Source organism: Megalops cyprinoides, chromosome 19 (assembly GCF_013368585.1).
Source record: "Megalops cyprinoides isolate fMegCyp1 chromosome 19, fMegCyp1.pri, whole genome shotgun sequence".
Classification (NCBI taxonomy): domain Eukaryota; kingdom Metazoa; phylum Chordata; class Actinopteri; order Elopiformes; family Megalopidae; genus Megalops; species Megalops cyprinoides.
In genome coordinates this window covers 7,896,047-7,917,733 of record NC_050601.1, presented here as the reverse complement: position 1 = coordinate 7,917,733, position 21,687 = coordinate 7,896,047, and the positions used below count along the sequence as shown (strand labels likewise).

General features: G+C 43.6%; 1 protein-coding gene across 1 annotated transcript in view; it reads right to left on the bottom strand.

Moving 5' to 3' along the window:
* The window catches only part of epn2 (epsin 2), a 28,898-nt gene extending 8,868 nt beyond the window's left edge, over positions 1-20,030 (bottom strand). Inside the window, exons 1-3 of the mRNA XM_036552719.1 lie at positions 19,835-20,030; positions 8,980-9,828; positions 1,698-1,810 (exon numbers count right to left, since the gene is read on the bottom strand). Coding sequence (XP_036408612.1) covers positions 1,698-1,810; positions 8,980-9,574 — 708 coding nt within the window. The 5' untranslated portion in view covers positions 9,575-9,828; positions 19,835-20,030. The remainder of the gene's footprint in view (positions 1-1,697; positions 1,811-8,979; positions 9,829-19,834) is intronic.
* Between the last annotated feature and the right edge of the window lie 1,657 nt (positions 20,031-21,687).

Below are 21,687 nucleotides of genomic sequence, written 5' to 3'. Positions count from 1 at the left end.
TTCTTAATTACTTGTTATGTTGAGTGCTACCAATGTTAAGTCAAATTTGAATGCATCGGGGACAAAGTCACGTAATGGTTCCTGTAACAGCGATAAAAGTAATCAACCGCTTGCTTTCATTGGGTTTAATGCCTTCATCTGCCTCATTCAGATCATCATCATTTCGAAAATCCAACTGTAGTCTTGCTTTCAGCTTTTTTCCCTTAAAACCAAAATGTTTCGGTACTTGACTTTTCTCCAGACAGATGCACTGTTTATCTCCTGCTGTGAATGCTTTGAACTGATCTTGCATTAACAGATTACTTACAGCCTCCCCTGCCTTAAGTGAATGACACATTTCCTCTGATTATTTATTGAGCCTCTGACAACATGAATATTTGATGCGTTCAGTGCAAGGTGCCGCTGTGCGTTGGTATGGGAATGATTGGGTGTAACCGTGACTCACACCCAAAACTGGTCTCCGCCTATTCATGTCAACTTCAGATACGCCCTTCAATCAATAGATTCATTTTAACTGTCTGAATTGAACTGATTGAGAATTAAGAAACACCGGTTTTATACATTGCTAATTCAGCACTGTTGATGTTACCATACGGTACAATATCTTGAGATGGAGTTGTTGTCAATCAGTTTAAGGGTGAAACCAAACTCTTGAGAGCTGAGAGAAAGTTCCCAAAAGGAAAAAGAGCCTGCGGAGATGGGTCATGTTACTGTGGCACAGATAAAGGAACGGACCGAATGTCTGTTTTTTGGAAAGCAAAGTTCTCTAAGAGGGGGAGCGGAGGAGACAGAAAAGGAAGGCAGCTGATCTGCAGAGGTACCAGGAAGTGAGAGGGATTAAAGAGATGAATGGGGTGGTGGGCGCTGACCCGGTCACAGACGACATGGCTCTCTCTAAACAGCGACTGTCTGTGCGCAGTGAAAGGAGCCAGTCAGAGAGGTGCCCAGAGGACGAGCGCTCCGCAGAGAGCCCCTTCATTAGCCAGAGCCCTTCTCCCGGCCCTAAACACAGGGCTCTGGCCTCTCATTCTCACCGGGAAAATCCTTACCAGATGTGTCAGCACACTCCCTCTCAATGAACTCCCTCTCAAAGAACACCCTCCATTTCATCATTCTAAAGTAACCAGCATGCTTACAAAGGAGCTGACAACCATTGCCAGCCCATGATACTTTTAATATTGCTCCATTTACCTGGCCTGCTTTGTCAGTAAGTTATTGTTTCAAGTCTCAATAAAATATATCTCAAGTGCTGAATGGTTGATTTCTACCCAAACTAAACAAGCTGAGGTTTTGGAAACACTATAACCAGTTAATCTGGTTCCACTTTGAAAAGATGGTGGTTCTGTGTAATCTGTAATCACGGAAAAGGGCAGGAGTATGTTGGAGGTAGGTGACAGTTTGCATTTTAGATCCAATTTTAAAACAGCCTTCTGCCGGAGCAACAGTTTGCTGTTGATGGTGCGGATCGATATAGCGGTCAGTGGGGCAGATCTGCGCGCAGCAGAGTGAAATGCACACTGCTCTTCGGCACATGGGGCCGTCTCTGTACACCCTCAGCAGGGCATACAAGCTCACCCTGAGAAGGGGGGTGGCAGTATCGCTGACTGTACTGTAATAACAGTGTAATAAACGAGCGGTCTGGCGTTGGCTGTATTGTAATGACGGTAATAAAGCAAGCGGGCCGGCGTTGGCTGTACCTGCTCGGCGGCCTCTCGGCTCATGGCCAGGGCCAGCTGCAGCTGGAGCTCCTCCTCCCCGCTCGTCTGCGGCCGGGCCTGCTCCAGCTCCGACGAAGCGTTCGGGGACGTGGCTGAGGAAGACACACACACAGACCCGTCACCCGCCCTGCTCTCCTCAGGCCCTGCATGCGGGCTACCCTGCATGGGGCCTGCTCTCTCTGCCGGAAGCGCACGTACTGTTACGAAAACACAATGCATGTTCAAATGTACAATCCAACGGTATTACCTGGACATAATCGATTTACATTTCAATTACCGCTACTTCCATAAAGCATGTGAATTTTTACATAAATTGCACAAAACAGATACGCAAAATGTATTTAGTAATATGAGCCACACATTTTCAGCATTTGTCATTTTGCAGTTTATTTGCTATACACATTTTGACAAACACTGCCCTGGAAAGACAATTCTCATTCTTCAGGGCACTTTCTGATTTACTAATCAGTATGAGGCACATTTTCAATATTCTTTCAAGTATGACTACCTCCAGACTAGACAAGTACAAGTTGAACTCCCCATTATGTTGAAACAAAGGCTTGACATATATGTGGTTATAAAACTTATTTATTAATCGCTTCACACCTCAATACAACACTGTTCACATTCAATGCAACGTGAGACCCTGGCTATGGTCAATACTCTAGCTAATACCGACCACCCTTGTTGATGTGGCCTTACCGTAAAGGCACAAAGCAGGCAAGAGAGCCAGAAGCATAGACCTGAATCTCATTAGAAAATGATAACAGTTATCACCATCTGATCAGCGTCTGCCAATGAGATGAGGCTCATTATGAGTTTGTGGGCCTGGAGACATGCAGTCGAGGCTGGAATCAGTAAAGTCATTTCTTACTGCTCGCAGTTTGAACCTCTTGGCGGCCACTTTCTGGGAACAATCTGTGCAAATAATGAAAGGTAGTGTTCTCAACACTGTAAACACAGGCGTGTGTATATTGAACCAGAGCTGTGGAAAATGCGGTCAGCTCAGTCAGTATTGAAACCGGAAGCTGAGAGCGTGCGAGGACTTGATGACATGGCAGAAAAGAGGCTGACCAATCAGACGGGAAACCCTGCAAGAGCACGACATGCAGTGTGACTTTAAACACAAGCATGAACCATACGGTCAGGCCAGAGCCCAAACCCCCTGGCCTGAGAAAACTCCATGCGGAAGGCAAGATGCACCCCAGCACACTGGTTAAGTCACTGCAGGCCACAGGGGCTGATTATAAGCTTGTGGTTAAACCGATAGAGACCGCTTCCTCCCCTGCTTATTGGATTAAGGGCAACCATGTGTCAGGGGCCCTGAAATAAATGGGAACCATTCCTTTGTAAAGCATGAACTCGAGTGGAAGAGGGGCTTTACCCCGGGTCCCCCTAGGTCTAAAGCCCTCATGGACAATTCTTCACTTGAAATTTCATAAACCAACACTTTATGGCCATGCTTCATGCTGCTTTTGGATTTTACAGGGCGTAAAGGGAATGCATCTTTGTTTGCTAAATTTAGTCCCGTTATATTTATCAAAAGGCTCTGTCCCAGGACGTTTTCCATGACAAAAGTCCAGCTGTGCTTCGACCCATATTGTCTATAACAGAGCTGACAAAACAAACACATTCAAGCGAGGCCGTAGACCTAATCGAGCTTCCTGTTGCTGTGCAACACTTCATTATTCTGGTCTGCAGGGTGAAGTCATCTGTCAAATTCTACACAGCAGGGATCAATACACCACCGGCCACAACATGACAGAGCCCAGTCCAAAGGACGTCCCGTGGTCACTCATCATTTTCAGGGTGTCGCTTCCCAACAGCTTATCAAGCTACACACTCGACCAATCAGAAGCCTGCCCACCCTCACGTACCTCCTCCCACACAGCCTGCCTGTCTCAGTTTCCCGGTTACAACACAAAATACCTGCGGTTGCATGGAAACTAAGTGAAGGCCCTTTTTTTATGTGTGTACAAGAGCAGTGGCACCGATGACACGATGTGGGAGTAGATGACATCACTGTTGTCTCGGTAACATCTTACTCCTCCTTCAGAGGGAACAGTGACTGCCTGCAACACGTGTGCAGAATTCAGTGGGGCCGACTTAAGGAGGCTGGGTATCTGAGGGCGACTCAGCGCACGCAGCTTTGCTCAGGTAAAGAGCTGTAATCTGTGTGCACCATCACCTTCTAGTCCACTGCAGGTATGCCACGTGCCTCCCAGTCTCAACAGCTTACTAACAACTAATATGCATCTAATCCAATCTGGACACCAATGCACTCACAGCTAAGCTCCTCCACCAATCAATTCATTAACATTACATTACATGCATTTAGCACAACAGAACTTCCAGTGCAATTAACTTCACTTCTATCTGAAGAGAAAGAGAGGAACAGCTGCAGATTCAGTCACAGTTCCCTTCTCAAAACACAGGTCAAGATAGTGGCCACACAAGATAAACTATGCTAGAGCAGACCCTTCAATACACAATAATTACATTTTCTTATTACACGGAAGAAAAGACAGATTGTCTTTCCATAGCTACAGATGTGAGAAAAGTTGTACAGCAATAGCAAAAAAAGCTGTCTGTACTAGCTTATTAAAAAAGCACACTTCTTAACAAACAGGTAGCCAGTCACGTGTGCAGCGTAAGGTTTACCTGAGAAAGCCTTGCTGCCTGCCACTGCCGTGTCTGATCTGTGACTGGGTGACGACAGTGACTAGCATGGGGCAGTGAGTGTGTACTGAGGCGGCCTCTCGCCTGGCTGCTTCGGGCCCCTGGACAAATACGCCACTGCGCTCTCACACGGACCCGCTAATGACAGGCCAGACAATTCACAAAACCGCAAACTGCTGCTTGGCCAACCCTGAAACCGCTGCCAGCGGCTCCCAGCACACGACTCAGAGGAGAACTACCTGCCATTTAACCAGCCTCTCCTTTGTGATTTTACAGCTAAATCAACATGAGCCTTCAGCATATTACACACTGCGGTTAAACAAAGTTCACTGGCTGAACCATGTTTTTTTTCCAGGAAATAAGATACTAAAGTAATGATTGAATCACATTAGAGTGATTTATTTTATGTTGTCATCATTTTTAACAAGTGAAGACAGCGAAAAGAAAATGTCTATAAACACCTAAAGGGCTTCAGTCTTTCTGTCATTCATCAGCTCTCTGAGTGGCTGTGCTTTTTCACAGTTCAAGCAAATGCACACACTTTTAAAATAATCACTCATCTGATAAACTGAGGTGCTTATCTGCTCATTTTTCTGCAGACACAGACTTCCTTGAAGACTTGGTAATATTTCTACTTAAGTCAAAGAGATGTGAAAATGACTGAGAACAGTAACTGCCCAGTCATCAGTAATGGAAAGCCAAGTTTCTCCATCAGCCGTTTTGTGTTTTCCCCACAATGACAAACAGCATTCAGACTGAAGGTCTGTCACATTGGCAAAAAGAAACTAGAACAAACAGACTTGGGCCAGATCATTTTCCTGTCTAGCAGGAAAATGAAAAGGTCAGGTACCAAGTAAGACTGTCATGAGATGAGAATCTTATGACATAATATCTGTCAAGAACCCTACAGGGAGTAGCACAGCTAAATGGGGGGTGGCCACTCAAAAGACTTACTCCGTAACAAATACATAAGTGTGTCCTACTTGAGTTCATGGTCCTTCCCATCCCCATCTGTTCTCATGCCTGCTAACATGCCAAAATGTTGTGTTTGACAGACATAACAAACCCATCCGGTCTGCACCCCACAGTTCTCACACACACACACACACACACACACACACACACACACACACACACACACACACACACACACACAAAAATCACAAATTTCATGCACAAAAAAATCTATTCTGATAAAAATTACCTAATAAGGAAGAGAGGAGCTGACTAACAATAAAGTCACATGTTCCTCTTCAAACCCTTTTCAGCGAGCGAATGCAGCTTAAGCAAAATGGCCATTAACATTTCCCTGGAAGAACAATGGCAGGAAGCCTCCGGAGGAATTTGAGAAATTCCTTTGTTAGCACCCTAGCTTTCCTTCTGCTCGTTTTTATTTCCCCCTGTCAGTGATTCAGCTGCATGCACATCCGCTTTAGCCACCGCCGCTTTTCTGAGAAACGTGCTGACAGAAATAGTAACCCCCCACAGCCAGGGCCTGTCACCCAGGGTTTCAGCTGGGGCTTCATCTTCTCCGTGTCCGCAGAGTGGCGAGGGAGGAAGGGCGCCGAGCGGGCCGGACTCCTACTGACGTTATCAACAGGCGGCTATGCGAGGGCGGTATTCCGCTCTGCTTACTCTGTTGCCATTCCATTATTCATTTGCTCACTGTGTGCACCATGTACTGTGCGCTTTGTTTGTACCAACTACTCATGAAAGAATCAACTGCACGTAATCATCAAAAAGACTGGGACAGAAGCGTTCTTATCCTAACACTGTTTAAATATTCCACATACACACATACAGATAATACTAACTGCAATGGCACTTAAGTTAAGAAGGCCATTTAGACTTTGTATGCAAAGAAACGTTGTCAAATTACTTACAGTAGGATCAAACAAGTAAATTTGTTTGAGGAAAAAAAAATGTTGTGCAGTTCAGCTAACTACATGGATGCCAGTGAACAAGGTAGGAAAAACAGCAGCACCTTCCTGGGTCTTACAAGAGTCTTAAGACCATCCAGGACATTCCACAGTCTAAGGCTCTAAAAAAAGGGAGAACAGAGAATGAAGGTGAACCAGCAAAGCGCTTATGACTGATGTGCCCTCGCTAATGATGAAACATCAAAAACAATTATCACAAGTTAAAAAATGCCATTTGATTCAATAAAGAATTATATACATAAGTAATGAAAAAGAATATATTTGAATGTACGTGTTTAAAGAATTTAAATATAAAATTTAGGATTTTTATCAATTACAATTGTTTGAAACTCCTCCAGTATCAAATCATTAAGGGTGGATGTGATTCTTATTAGCAATGAATGCATTATTTATTCATACAGCTGTATATACTCACTGAGGACATTCATGAGAGGAACCCAATCAAATTGCCCCATACAGTGTGGCCATGTTTGGAACTGTGATCCTCACTGGGCCCCATAATTGAAGACATACACCATGAACCTGCTTTCTGTGGCAAGAAAATCTCTAATGCCAGTTGAGCTGAGACTGGAAGAATCTCTTCAGATGGGGGTCAGCTATACTTTGATTTTTTCATTCCTCATACAGGACTTGTAGGTCACACTGAGTTTCTTGGGATAGATTATGAAATTCTTTTGTCATGTGTGGGGGAGGGGGTGGAGCAGAAGCCGACTTCCTCTCTCCGACACAGTGACCCGGAGTGCAGCCGTGAGCCTTGGGGAATTCAGGAATTTCACATTCCAGTACAGAGGGCACACAAGGCGAAGGGAGCGCTGGCAGGGTGTGGGCCCGCGGGCCGGGGGAGATGTTTTCAGCGGGAAAAGCCGTGTCACGGCAGAAAGAACAGTAGTGCTGGTGTCCCCTGGAGCGCAGCTCCAGACGTGCAGCTTAAGGGATTACCCCCCCGGCAGCCTCCGTTACAGCCACGGCTTCCTGATGAAGGCCCTGCCTGGGGAGCGGGCGCTAATCCCTCCCCGCTCCGCCCCGCCCTGCCCCACCCTGCGGGACGGCCTACTCCCGGGCTACAGGATGGAACTCCCATCTGGGCCACATGAGGCTCCTGCCGAGCTATCCACGCCTGTCCTTTTGAGCCGCTGCCCGATGTGGCCCCACCCCTTTCCTACACCCCGCGTGCAATGGCGCTACCAGGCTAACAGTGATTACTACTTCTACTGATCTCTCAATCCTCATGGATCCCACCCGCCACGGTTCGGCACGCATGTGAACCGCGGATTAATTGCAAAGTTTAACCATAACAGTGTAAATTACAGTTTAACTGCCGCTGTTACTTTTTAAAGTAATAATTCTCTAAATCTCAATGCAGGGCTGCAGTGAAGAGATTTAAAAATTTTAAAAACCAGCAACCTTACTTAGCGTTGCGAAGACAAAGGCTGCATCCGAAATCGCTCACGCATTCACTCACTCACTATTCAGTCATACAATAAATTCATTTTCTGAATATAGTTCTATGTTTGCAAGTTTATTCGAACATTTGTATGAACATCTTTGTGTCTAACTATGCCAGCTAGCTAGCTAAGTGACTAGCTAGTTGCAACTGACATTAACCTGCTAGCTAGATTATACTGCTACCTACCTAGCTATCACTAGCTAACTTTAATGAAAGAACTAGCACCCAGCTTCATCTGTTCAAATTAGTTGAAACTAACGTTAGCTAGCTAGCTGGCAGTTAAGTCCAACGACCAAGTGTAAAATGTATATATATGCACTATATAGTGAACAGGGAGCAATTTCGGACTCAGCCGAAGAACATCTGAACAAGCGCTCGGAATTTGCGCCGCGGTCGAAGCTGTCGCAATATTATGTTCATCTTGAATTTTGTTTTCATTTAAGACCATGGGCAAACGTTCCTTGCTTTAAGTGTTCTTTAAGTAATAGATGGAAAGCAAAGTTATATTTATCTCCCTTTATTTTTTTTGCTGATCCCGAAAAATGATCCGATCAGTGACTCAAAAACCGTGATACGATCCGAACCGTGAGTTTTGTGATGTGTTGCACCCCTAAAAGGAGCCATTGCTATAGAGGATTTGTACACTTGTACATTTGTACAGAGGAAAAATACAGGCACTAAGGTGGAAAATCAGTTTCAACATTCACAGAAAAGGCCAAGGAGGCGCACACCACCTGTTACAGGAGTCCACTGTAACGGCAGCATATGCAGCATGCCACAGGGAAATATGAGTGACACTAAGCAACTGTTGCTCTACACACAGACAAGCGCACTGAATAATATTCATACTTGTTTGGCAAGACATTTTGTTACTGCTGAAATGGTAAGCATAAGAGCTGAGTAGCACATAAAGCTATGAGGATCTGCCAGTTTTCAGTCAGTTATACTGTAGAAAGGCCACAAGATGTTTAAGTGATATTTGCACCTTTCACATTTTTCTAGAACTAAACTTCTCTGCCACTACCTGCCTGAATGAGACTGAAAAATTTCATTTCAGTTAAACTATGAGCTTTAAATATACTTGCCATTCATCACAACTGCCTTTTTAATAACAATGATGGAGACCAAGAGACCCGAGGTTTAATACTATAGCGTGGTTCCTCCCCCTCCCCCCCGACCGTCACTCTGTACTTACACCCATGGTAGGAGGCTGGGGAGCCCTCAGACTTGCCGTAGTCCTCCGAGTAGCTGCTGGAGAGGTTGGGCTGGCTGGAGCCGCGGCCGAAGCCCATCTGGTTGTTGCTGCCCGTGCTGGTGGCCACCTGCGCCATGCGCTCCTTGGTCTTGAGGGCCTGGGAGCGCTCACCCTTCAGCCGATCATCGTCTTTCAGCAGCACCACCAGCTGCTTGGACTTCTCGCGCACGTTGATGCCCTGGTCCTTGCCGTCACGGTCGATGTACTGGAAGTCCTTGAGCGTCTGGATGGCGAAGATGTTCTCCTTGCACTGCAGGGCCACGCGCTCCGAGCCGGTCTTGATCAGGTAGTCCAGCAGCGTCAGCGCCTTGTAGACGTGCCGCCAGTTCTTGCCGTGGTCGTTGAGCCGCTTCCAGATCATGCTCATGATCTCAGAGAAGGCCACCACGTTGTAGGTGAGGTCGGCGATCTCCGACATCAGCGAGCTGGAGGGGCCCCACGGGTCGTTGGAGGTGGCCTCCCGCACCTTCTTCTCCGCCTCCGAGTAGTTGTTCACCATGTTTTTCATCTGCCGCCGAATCGTGGAGCTCGGCATTTTGGCGGTTGGTTGAGGGCTGAGTGCTCACGGGCAAAACCGACTAGAATGTGTCAAGTGCTCTTTTACTTAAAACAACAAAAAAAAATAGAAACAGGTCCGTTTTTTGGTTCAAATTCCACAAAGTGATCAAAACACTATTTTTTCCAAGGCTGCACCAGCCCAAATGCGTGTTCCCGAGGCCTCCAGAGCAGCACCTGTTAAAACCATTTCCACACAGAGAGGGGAGTCGGCACACAGAGTTCCTTCATTACCTGGAACACAAAACCAGACCATTAGGAAGTGATCAGTGCAGGCTCTGCACATAGAGAGGGCCAAGGCATTTGGCATTTAATGTCACATCGTCGCAGAAGACAACAGCTCTTATCTCCCCCAACTGAGAGGATTAATACCCCTCAGTTTACATACAACAGTTTTCCAACATTTGCTTCATTATTCATTTTTGCCAACTCTGACCACAGCAGCTCAAATCATTAGACAGTGACGCAAGAATGACGCTACTTTCCTTATGAATATGGCTTGTGCGCAAGGCGGAATATCTCCCCGAGTAGAAAAAGCACACAGGAGGTTTTATGTGAAATGAAGAACACACAAATGTTCAATCACATGACTGAGGCTTGTTGGGCTGAATGAAAACGTTTGATTGTGGAAATACAATACAAAGATAAGCAACCTTAAGCTTACTAATGCACTTCCTGACTTCGCTTACTGTGCTAGACAGTTAAAATGATCCCAGCAGCCAGATAAAAAGAAATAGGTCACAGCTGTGCATTTTTTAACCCAGAACATGTAGGCTACCATGCTGGAACCCAAGTTGCCAGACACGCTGAACAAAGGAACAGCAGTGATTCTAAGCCTGACACATTTCCTGCTCAATTTTACCGTAATACCAGCTTTTGGCAACTGAACGAGTGACTTCCCATTTCCCCGAAGTGACCACAAACACGCTGGACTTGTCATTTTTACACAGTATGAAGAGCAGTGCGGATAACCTGTGTGTGAACTGCTTTAGGGACATTCCTCAGTTGCACCAACCTGTCACTGTAGCTCACCGTTAAACCTGAAAGGCATGCCATTTCTTCAGTGACCATGTTCACCTGTTCTTGGCCTAGTACCATACTGGCTCAGAGCCATTCAAAATGCGCACACCAGTTTTTTTTTATGATCAATTTAGAGGACTAACTAAATCAATATAAGAACTAAAGGCGATAACCTGATTGTATTGCTACATTTATTGCTATAATTGCCACAATACTGACACTCTAGCAACTTCTAGTTCCCTTTTCATTCATATCACATACCTACCTTTCAAGTGTAGTTCATCAATAACAAGCTCATTTTAAAGGTTTTTAAAAGTTTGAAAACACTTCCTGAATTCAATGGACCTCTGTGAGGTTGTCACTGTATCAATAATCTTGGCTACTCTTTGACCCCCTGCTCAGAATTAATCAACACACTGTCTCTAGCTCAGCTCTTAATCTGAAAATCAAGTTGAACACACTGCATATAACATCTACCGAACACAGCCATTGTGGAACTCTTTGCAATATCTGTCCTTGAACCTTCATTCTCTGTAATGGCAATCAAAACTACAGTTATCCGATGACTGTTCTACTGCTTTCTCTGCGCTGTAGCTAGGTAATGCTTCTCACAGAAAGGAAGCCACGCAAAATGCAGACATTTATTTTTATTTACTGGAAGTGTGTGAAATTAAACTTCCTCATTCTTCAGTGAACAAAGTAAACAATACAAGACAAAAATGTGCCTACTTCCATTTCGCCCTGCAGAGAACACTGCCTGATGTAACTAGCTGAAGACAAACCGAAGGGAACTTAAGACAAGCATATGCGTAAGGCTCCAGAAAAGCCCAAGGTAACCATGCAACACTGCAACCACCCTTTTCAAAGACATTTAATTATCAGCTATTATCACATAGATCACATTTTCAAACATTGAACTGTAGTACATAACGCCACGTAGGCATAAAACCATCCTGTGCATGCTTGAGTTCACTCCCTGTTGTGAAAACAAGGAACTGAGAGAAAAGAGTAGGTCACAAGTGGCTGCCTACAGCTGTCTCTAATTCCAGTCCTCAATCCCCCAAGACTCACTGGATGGGTTGTTTATCAAAGGTTATGTTTATATGTATGTACAATAACATCCAGTAACAGACGGCTTCCCCTTACATAAGGAGATGCATACCTAAGGAGGACTTTCTGGTATGGTAATTGTGTACCAGCATATTACTACCAAATCATTTCCCATTTTCTTTTGCAGGTAGCTAAGCAATGGAAAGACAAAATAAAGTTTTGAACAAACACCTCCTTTTGTCCTGACACCTCACCATATTTATAGTCTAATCGGTACAGGTATTTTGATACTTATGCTTAACGTTTTACATTTAGTTGTTCCTAAATTGTTCCTGAGATGTTATTTACATTTAGTATGCCTGGTTGAGTATAAATGTGGTTATGATTCACCATTTAGCATATCAACATAAATCACTGGCAGAAAGCCCATTCAACGTTTCCTCACATCTAAAATTCCATTATAACCAGAGTCTACCTACACATCAAAAATGATGACAACATTTTCACATCTTTCACAACAGACAAATAGGAGGACATTATAAAATAAAAAACCCAAATAAGAGCCAGCGGTTGATCAATCAAGCCAACTAATTTCTTAATATTACCAAATTTAAAGCTACTTATTAAGCTTAAATGCATTAATACTTAACATATTATATCAGTATTTTTCAGAACTGAACCAATGAAACAGATGAGGCATTTTCATTACCTATATAGCATACACTATTTTTTAAATTCTAATAATCAGAAAGAGCCCTCCCTTGCTTTCCCATCTAAGCATTCTCAAAACAAAACAAGAACAGCCATTTTGGGGATCCCAGTTACACCAGCTGCACTTACAGCAGGTCTGTGGGTTTTATTGACATAAATGTTAAATGTTAAAAAGAGACTACTGCAACAAGGTGATGGAAACAACATGCTATTAAATGTGAGGCCTTAGGCTTTCTGACTCGCCATGACAGAAATACAATGTCATGATTTCCCACTCTATAAGGAGAATCTAAACAAACTGGGGAAATGATTTGCAGAGCTGAAAATGAAACACTATAAAAAGCAGAGCCTCTGAAATAATTCAATACTGGCGGGTAATTCAGACAGGGGGTCATATACTACTTAGCACCTAAAAACTGAGTGCTGCTCACGTTTAACTGCAAACATAAGCGAAATATTTCCTATGACATCCACATTTGCTTTTCAAAAACTCTGCAGCACCACAGATCTGTTGCTGAACAACGGCCCTGAGTGAAAACACAGAGCACCAGCCCATCTTGAAGCTTTGCTTTGATGCACTGAAAAGATGTATCAAGGTCATTTTGTGCACACCCACCATGCTTCAAATGCCACCAGAAAGACACACGAAGCAATCAAATCCCTCCAAAAATTATACACTTTCAGAGACCCGACGTACTCCACATGGACTGTACTTCAATGCATGGCTTAATATTCAGTGAAACCCTTGTGTGGACACACCTTTGCCTTGATCTGAGGGCACCAAACAGGAAGAAAAATTAAGTGGATGAGTGAAATAACTAGAAATTTAAAAACCAACGACTGCACTTTCTCCTGAGTTTTTAAGTTTTTCATCTACCAACTACAAAAATAATTTAAGCTGCATTTACTGGTTCTAGTATGATTTGAAAGATTACAAAATGCACTGTTATGTAACAACAGATTTTCTGTATTTTATAACTGATTATGTAAAATCAGATGCTGGGTTGATAGGGAAATAAAGAATGCAAGCATACACACAACAGAATCATTATTGCTATGTCTTCCAAAAGCGGAGGGATTTCCAAAGGTATAAAAACAAATTTATATGCTAGGGAAGAGTTTGCAAGGATACTCTTGGAGACATCGCCTGCTCTATTCCAACACCTTCCGATTCAGTGTTAACGGCATTTTCAGTCCCCACAATCAAACAGGAGCGCTTTACAAGAATTTTCATATCAGTCCATCACACAGGAAATGTTTTTTTTTTTTTAACTGTGACTGGCTGTATTGTTGCACGACAACTCTGCGAGTCACAAAACAAAACTAAACTGGACCAGGCTTTTGAACAAATTCAAGCAAGTGATGTTTTCTTTCCCGTGGTTTCTAACACGAAATTTCCCCGCTGACCTGTTAAGTTCTTTAACCACCAAACTCCAGTGCTGCAGTGGACGTAAATGTAAATGTCACACGCAAACGTGTTGCTTGAAGTTGAAGTTTCATTGAGGCATATTTGAAGCTTAAATTTAAGGCCAGACCTGAGCGAGGAAGGGCTGAATGGGGCCCTCAGTGTGTCAAGGCGTCGGGTTTCAGTCCCACACACACTGCTGAGGAACACGACTCCCGGTTCGAGCGGGGCTGCTGGGGCCGTGCAGAGGCTACACTTCCTGCTCCCATGCAAGGGGAGAGCGGGAGCCGCGAGGGGGGCCGCCTAACAAAAACAACTTGGCGCAGCCCGTAAATTCATTAGGAGTCACTGAAATGTGACTCCTGCTGTCCTGCAGGCCGGCCGCGGAGCCCCTCCCCCGAGCCTGCATACACATGAATACAGCAGGGCCCTAATGAAACATCTGCTGCTTTAATCACCTATTCAGATCCAGCACACAAGAGGAAGAGAGGGGCAACTGTATCGCCTCCCGGAAACAAAGCGCCACTGCTCTACTCTCACAGTGGCTCCCTGGAGCCCTGCACACAGGCCCGGTTTGTGTGGGGGGCCCACGCAGCCCAGGCCTGTCTCATCTGGCTCTGAGGAACAGGTCAGGTCTGTGCTGCGAGGGTTGATGATGGCAGAGGCCGACTCAGGGATCACGGCGCGGTGCTGAACCAAAGGCAGCGATAAGGCAAAAACAGGGCCTGACTACCATTCCAGGAATGCGCACTGGACACACCTTTTCCACTGTAGCGTCACCCCCACGCAAACTGACGGGAAATGGACAATGACGTTAACTGAGGTAGACTTCCTTGCCAATATTACACAGACCGCACTGTCAGTCATTTCTAAACTGACGTAATAAGTAAAAGGAAGATGACGCAGGAGGAGGGAATGGGAGAGTTTGTGTGTCCATAACAAGACATTGATTTAGAATATTTAAAAAAGACCAAAGAGACAGAGTGAAGAAATTATATGCAGATAGGTGTTTGCAACAATGGAATTTAGCAGTGCTTGAGTTTGTGTGTCATGGGCCACCTGAGTTTCCTTGCATGTAATCTGATTATTGTCTATCCACATCATTACCTTCAGCTCACCTGGGCTAACATTAGCCTTCAGACTAAACAGGCTTTTAGGCCTGATTTCTATTCAGTGCTAATGGCTTCCCACATTACAACAACCACCTCCAATTCTCTGGACCCTTGTTCTTATTTATTTTTTCCCCACGTCAACTTTAATATATAAATACAGAACAAGCTAAAATAACTTAGCAGACTGTCACCTAGGCTAGAGTTTAGCCCTTACTTTGGATTGAGTGCTCATATTGTGTCAAAATGGTGCCATCCACAGGTCAGGACCAGTTTACTGTGTCACACTGAACAGTGCTTTGGAGGGGCACACATGGAAGACTTCAGATGCAAGTCTAAATGTTTTCCTACGGTACAAAGAGAACTAACACTGCTGCTATGCTCATACTACCATATGTAGATTCTTGGAGGGGATTTTTCCATAGACTTGATTTAGCCAGATAGTGAATTACTCATTTCTATCCCTGTACTTACATACTATTCATATCAACAACTCAACTATTTTTTTCTATTTCATACTCCAGTACATTGTAGACTAATTCGTCTGGAACCACATTTTCCTACAGGTAACCTCAGGCATCAAGCGTGACACTCATCAGATATGAGGCTCTGTAGTCATGCTCAACCATCTACACAACCTTAAACACATTAAAAGACTTTAGACAAAAAACTCCTCATTTTAAACTGAAACATTACCAGAAATATTTCACTTAAACTATGGAGGAATTCACAATTCTGAAGAGTCTTCCCGGAACTAGACACCCGGTGACGTGTCCTCAGACATGGGTGGCCTTAAGCTACATTGGTTGAACAGGTTTTCAAAATTTAAAAGAACCATACCTTCTCTCTTACTATTCTAGAACACTCAAATCTTTCTTGGGATGTTACTACCCTACATCAGGTACTTGATTAAACTACTTTCTTTTTTTTTTTTTTTAATGAAGCTTGAAGACATCAATAGCCCTCAAGTACCAAGGACATGTGGAACTTCCATTTAATTGACGTCATGCTCAGAGTTGCACAAGAGCCATGACTCGCTCTTAAACCCTATGCATAAATCGGCAGACAGACCCCAGCCTGGCTCCTTCCATTCACTTGTTTTAAGTGCGTCCAGGGTGATTCCCAGTGTCGCACATTGTACCTCAAAACTCAACTCTTGCTTCGAAGCCAAAAAACTGAGCACTCTTTAAATTTTTTTTTTTTTTTAAATTCTAATACGAGCCCAAATGCTCTCATTTTTGCACCACTCGTGGCCACAGTAGCACAGCTGTCTCCACACTCCACTCAACTCCATTTAAGGACACAACTTAATTAGCCTCTATTCCACTTTCAATCCTGCGAAAAGTAGCAAGAATGTGACAACACACAGGCTCAGTCAGAGCTGACAGACAGCAGCAAGAGGTCAAACTTGTTGAAATGCAAATAATTTCCTGTTTAACATCAGGGTTCAAATGAGATAAAAGCAATTATTGCTCATGCATTTCAATTATGTTTTGCTTATACCCCAAACACAGGATCCTGATTTAGAGATGTAGTAATACACATTTTAGGCAATACACATTTTATGCCCTCCTCCAATTTAGGATCTTCAAAGCCTGACAAAATCTTCAGTACCAACAAAATGTATCCACACAGACGCTGTCAATGTGACAGTACCATTGGGGTTTCAGAAACTCTGCAAACTTTGTGGGGCAAAACTTCAAAATATCAGACCTATCTCAATAAATAAATGTCCTTTCATACCACAGAAGACGCTTTGGTAGGACAAAATTATAAATTCCTGCCCCCCCCTCAAACTGATTGGCATACTGCTTAGACTGACATAAAGCGTTTGTTCAACTCTGTCATTGATGAAAAGATGGAAGCTCTATTAAATGAGGTATGGCAGTACAAAGCCACACAACCTCTAAAACCAAACCCTTGTGGGTTTCTATTTGAAAATCTATTAAACAGACCCAATGTGTGGCTTCTAGCAGCTGTATAGATTCTAATAGGAAATATAAATACCAATACTGCATTACTACAAAACAGAGATTTCCGAAACAAAAATTCTGACAGTGAAACCACACTATAGGCACCCATTTCAAACACTACTGTGCAACTGCAAGTGGATCATTGAATGTGTTACGGAGTACAAAATAAACTGGTGTAAAGTCATACTAAGATAACATTAATTCATAAAAATTGGCACCTTTACAATACAAACCAAGCATCAGGGAGAGCCACGGCTCTGAAAACACCTCAGTGTGCACAAAGGGTTAATAATGTCTAATACAAACACTGCTCACCAGGGGCATCATTATTAGTTCAACTATAAAAGGACAGCAACCTGTTAGTTGATAAGGAGCTGGCACATCACGTGACGACCTACCAGAGAAAACCCTGCTCGCCTGTGGATTTCAGCTGAGCCCCTGTGAGAGTTATCAGCTGTAGCTGGCAACCCACTGCACACAAAATGCTAGAAAGGGCTTGTGAAAAATCTGCTTGCAAATAAAACACTCTTGCACACACCAAAAAGAAGGTTGTACCCTATTCCCGCTGTGCATGCACAAGTGCTGAGGTGCCCTCAGATGATTCGGGACTTACTGGAGCCAGTGGCAAGCACCGACAAGCCCCAAGTCTCACCAGAGTTGCTCTTTGTAAGTGTGTTGGAACAAACTGAATTCCACAGATGCAGGAATGCTGGCTGCCAAAGAGACAGAGCAAGGTTGTTCTGCCACACCTTGCATTCTACAAGGGAGGAGGATCACCGAGCGGCAGTACCAGAGTCAGAGGTCATGTCACACCTGTCCAAAACAGACACCTGGCTAAGCGTGGCAATTCCTCCCTAGAAAAACAGGCTGCTGAAATAGTCCCAGTGCAGGTGATACTGTCGAACATTTCGGTAAAACCGGATAAGAGGTACTGTTCTGCGCTGCACACGTCTCAAGGTTAGGGCTGATCCTACAGCGATAAACAGCGGCTTACATAACGCGCATGGCATTTGTGTACGGTGCTGCTGTCCCAAGGTAATCCAGCCGGTTTTCTCACTTCACGAAAAGTCCTTCAGAGAAAATCACGAACCAGATCGTTCTGATACTGAATATATGATATAGGCCAACAGTTGGTGTGCTGGGAATATGACCGTTGTCGTCGTGTCTTAAAATCAATTTAAAGAGTAAAGTGTGGGTCTTGGCATCCAAATGTTTTAAACTTACCGTACGTTGGCTACAGAACAACCGTACCCATTTGATTTATCCGCGCTGTAGGAGAGGGGCTTCTATTTTAACGATGAAATTTCGTGCTTACGAAAATTTAACGAGCTAAAACACCCAGCAATCAAAACGCGTGTACAAGCATTCCCCAGAGAAAAGAGCCATGCATTAAGACATTCTCCCCAACAATCGCCCTTCTTCCCATTGTCTTTCACGGCCCCCGAGTTCCTCGCAAGACAAAGCCGGAGCTCACGGGAGGCGGCTTCGGACGCATCTGTCACACAGTGACCACCACACAAAAGGCACAGATCCTTGGTGACACGAGTATGTTTTAAGGAAACCATAAGAGGACGACAGTGGGATACACAGAGCCATACGATTCACACTGGAGCAATACCCAAACTACAGACCTTGTAAATCAGTTCACTATCTTGCGAAATCGTGTCAAAAAGTCAACAATACAGTATGCTAATTAGCTAACACCCTTGCTTTCAAAATATTTAAATGAGTCAAATATCAAAGGGTATAGCCAGCAAACAAGCTAACGATGTTTATCTCGAGAGTTTTGCTCCTAGAAGCTTGTTTGGAGAAACCCAAACGTTTCTTAAACGTTTTAAAGTTTATCTGCGTCGGCTAACAAGTTAGCTCTGCGTAGCTAACTGGCTAGTTAGTCAAGGTAGTCAAACCAGCTAAAGTTATTGCTAGCCAACTAGACTTGCCTTAACTGAGCTAGCTATGTAGCATTGCGTTCACTTGGCTAACGTTAGCTAATGCAATGATAAACGTTCCGAGCAGCTAGGCAGCTACCTAGCACCAACTTAATTTTGTTGGCCAGTTGAAGCTTGATAGCTACCCAACCGTGTGTATATAACAGTTGGCTACAATATAAAACATTGACTAGCTAAGTTCAAAATAATTTGTAAATGGAAGCGAACCTACTAGCTGGCTAGCTGTCGTATTTAACATGCCAACGTGTAACGTCTGCTAAACGGGTGGAAGGCGTCTTGCTAGCTTGCTACACAGCTAGCTAACTTATTTAATACTAGTTAACAAAAGCCTTACAGTTACACAGTTAACATTACCTTGTCTGCCGAGCAAGCTACCAACATACTACAAAGATGTGAGCTAAGTGACGTTAAATCAAAACTCTGAATAATTTCATAACCCACAGATCCATTAAATTAAAAAGAAAACACACTAAATCCTAGCTGGGTATTAATGCAGCTAACCGACCGAACTAATCTTAGCTAGGTAGTCAAGCAGTCATTGAGCCTGCTAGCTAGCAGACTGGCTAACTAACTACGTTTTTAACGTTACCTAATGTCAACTAACTACTGACTGAAACTGTTAATGTTAACTAGCTAGCTATATAAGTTGAACGCAAGAATACCGTGAAATTGAAACGTAACGTTAAATGTCTCTTCAGTTTAGAAACTATGAGGCGTCAAAACTAGCTCGTTGACGCGAAATTCAGAGCAACAATCTGTTGAATATTCCTTCAGAGAAAATTATGACTGCTATCTTACGTTTTTAACTATGAAAAATCGTAAGCTTCAAATTCGTCCGATAGGTAGCCAGTAAGATATTACAGCTATTAAGGCTCGATAGGCCGCTAACAGTTCCCCCGTTCCACCCCGGCTAGCTAGCTAAACCTTCTCGGTCGTTTAGTCTACTGATGGTGTTTGATGGAGATATCACTGTTAGCTAGCATGCCAAATGGGTCTCTCACCCAAATTAACAAAACAACTTACCATTCCGCTTCAGTTCTTACGGGGGGCACTCTTCGTCCCACAGACCGCCCATAAGTTCTCGATATGAGTAATGAATAAAAACAAAAACTCTTTGAAGCTTTGGAAAGGCTTGTTGCTCGTAAACCCCTGGGTTCAGATTGATGTGCTAGCTAGCTAGCAGGCTGTAAGTCTCCCTCAGCACCGTGTGACACCCTCACAGTCAAACATGGCGTACACTCATTCAGGGAGGGGGCCGGCGGCAAAGGGTGTGACCGGAGGACTCAATCCCTCCCTCCCTGCCTCCACACTGTTGCCTCGCGTTTCTACACCGAGTGCGGCGTCGCCATCAACAGGAGAGACATATGTTACAGCAAATAGCAAACTATTTTATGATACGTACTCATAGTTTAAAACAGTATGCCATCAAAAGGAGGTTTAGCTAATGCATGCAACTTTGTTTGTTTTTTCCCACAGTCGCCAGAATTTTGCCTTAATTATTACCTCTTCTCCTGCTTAGAGCAGTGCTAATGTTAAAGTGAGATCCTGATCTCAGCCGTTTTATTTTTGATTAATAAACATTTTAAACCTCAGCCCAATTCTTATGCACGTGAACAAAGTAGCTCGCTAGATCAGTTATGCGTTATACCAACGTCAGCATTCAAAAAAGATGACGTTATTTTTTGGAGGGTCGTTTACATCCTTTTTTAAAAGTTTTTTGATGAATTCACGATCAAGTAGGTTTCCCATGATATAAGCCTACATGTTATAATGAATAACATATCTTGCCAACTGAGTAATACAACCGTTATAATTTCATATTTCTCTGTGAATTAAAAGTCAACCTGTAAAGGAGCTCATTTAAACATCTCAAATCCTGCCAACTAACGTTGGCCAAGTTATCCGATGCGTTTCAGTTTTGTTCAGAAGTCTCTTCTTTAACTATACACCATGAAGCAAAAAAAAAAAATGTTCATCCCTAGCCTCCAGCTCCCAGAGTCCCATCTGTCAGACTCCACAAAGCAGGTCACAAGAAAAACAGGTTTTCAGAAGTCATCTGTTGAAATTGTGTGCTGTGACTCCGACAATCTACCATTCATGTTAGTTATTTGGCAAGTGACTACCATCGCCAACACTTGAGGTAGATGTTTTGAAGACGGGGGGACTGGAGAGGTTGAAAAGGGTAGCATCATTGCCACAGGGTGCTGCATTTGCCAATTGTGCAAATGAACCCCCCTTCTGTCTCTCTCTCTCTCTCTCTCTCTCTCTCTCTCTCTCTCTCTCTCTCTCACACACACACACACACACACACACACAGTCATGCTTAAACAAATGTACTGTCAAGGTGTAGACTCATCTCTTTGTTTCATACCCACATTCCATTGCAGCCTCAACAGGACTGCAATTTCTGTGAGAGCCTGTGGAGTTAAATTTAATTGGGAGATTTCAAGAAAATATCACACCTTAGTAATGTCAGGAAAACATTTTTGATAAAGGGAGTGTTGTTTTTCCGTCTCTTCTAAATTTTGTTTTACAGGAACAGAATGCATGACAACATATGCACTCTGTGTTTTAAAATGATGGTTCTGTAAAATGAGTTCATACCAGGGAGTGTAACTAAATTACAGTACATGAGCAAATGTTTACCACTCAAGCTAATTTGTCTGAAACATGATCACAATTCACCATATTATAATTATTCTATCATTATATTTCATTGGGGGCTTGGGCGTATTTGTAAAGCTCCCCAGAATAACTGATACACATTAAGAAAGTGAGACCACAGCAAAGCATATGGTTGAATGCACATGTTAATGAGATGCCATTTACAGATCAATTTATACGCGCTTGATAGCGCAAGGTTTCCTTTTTAAAGA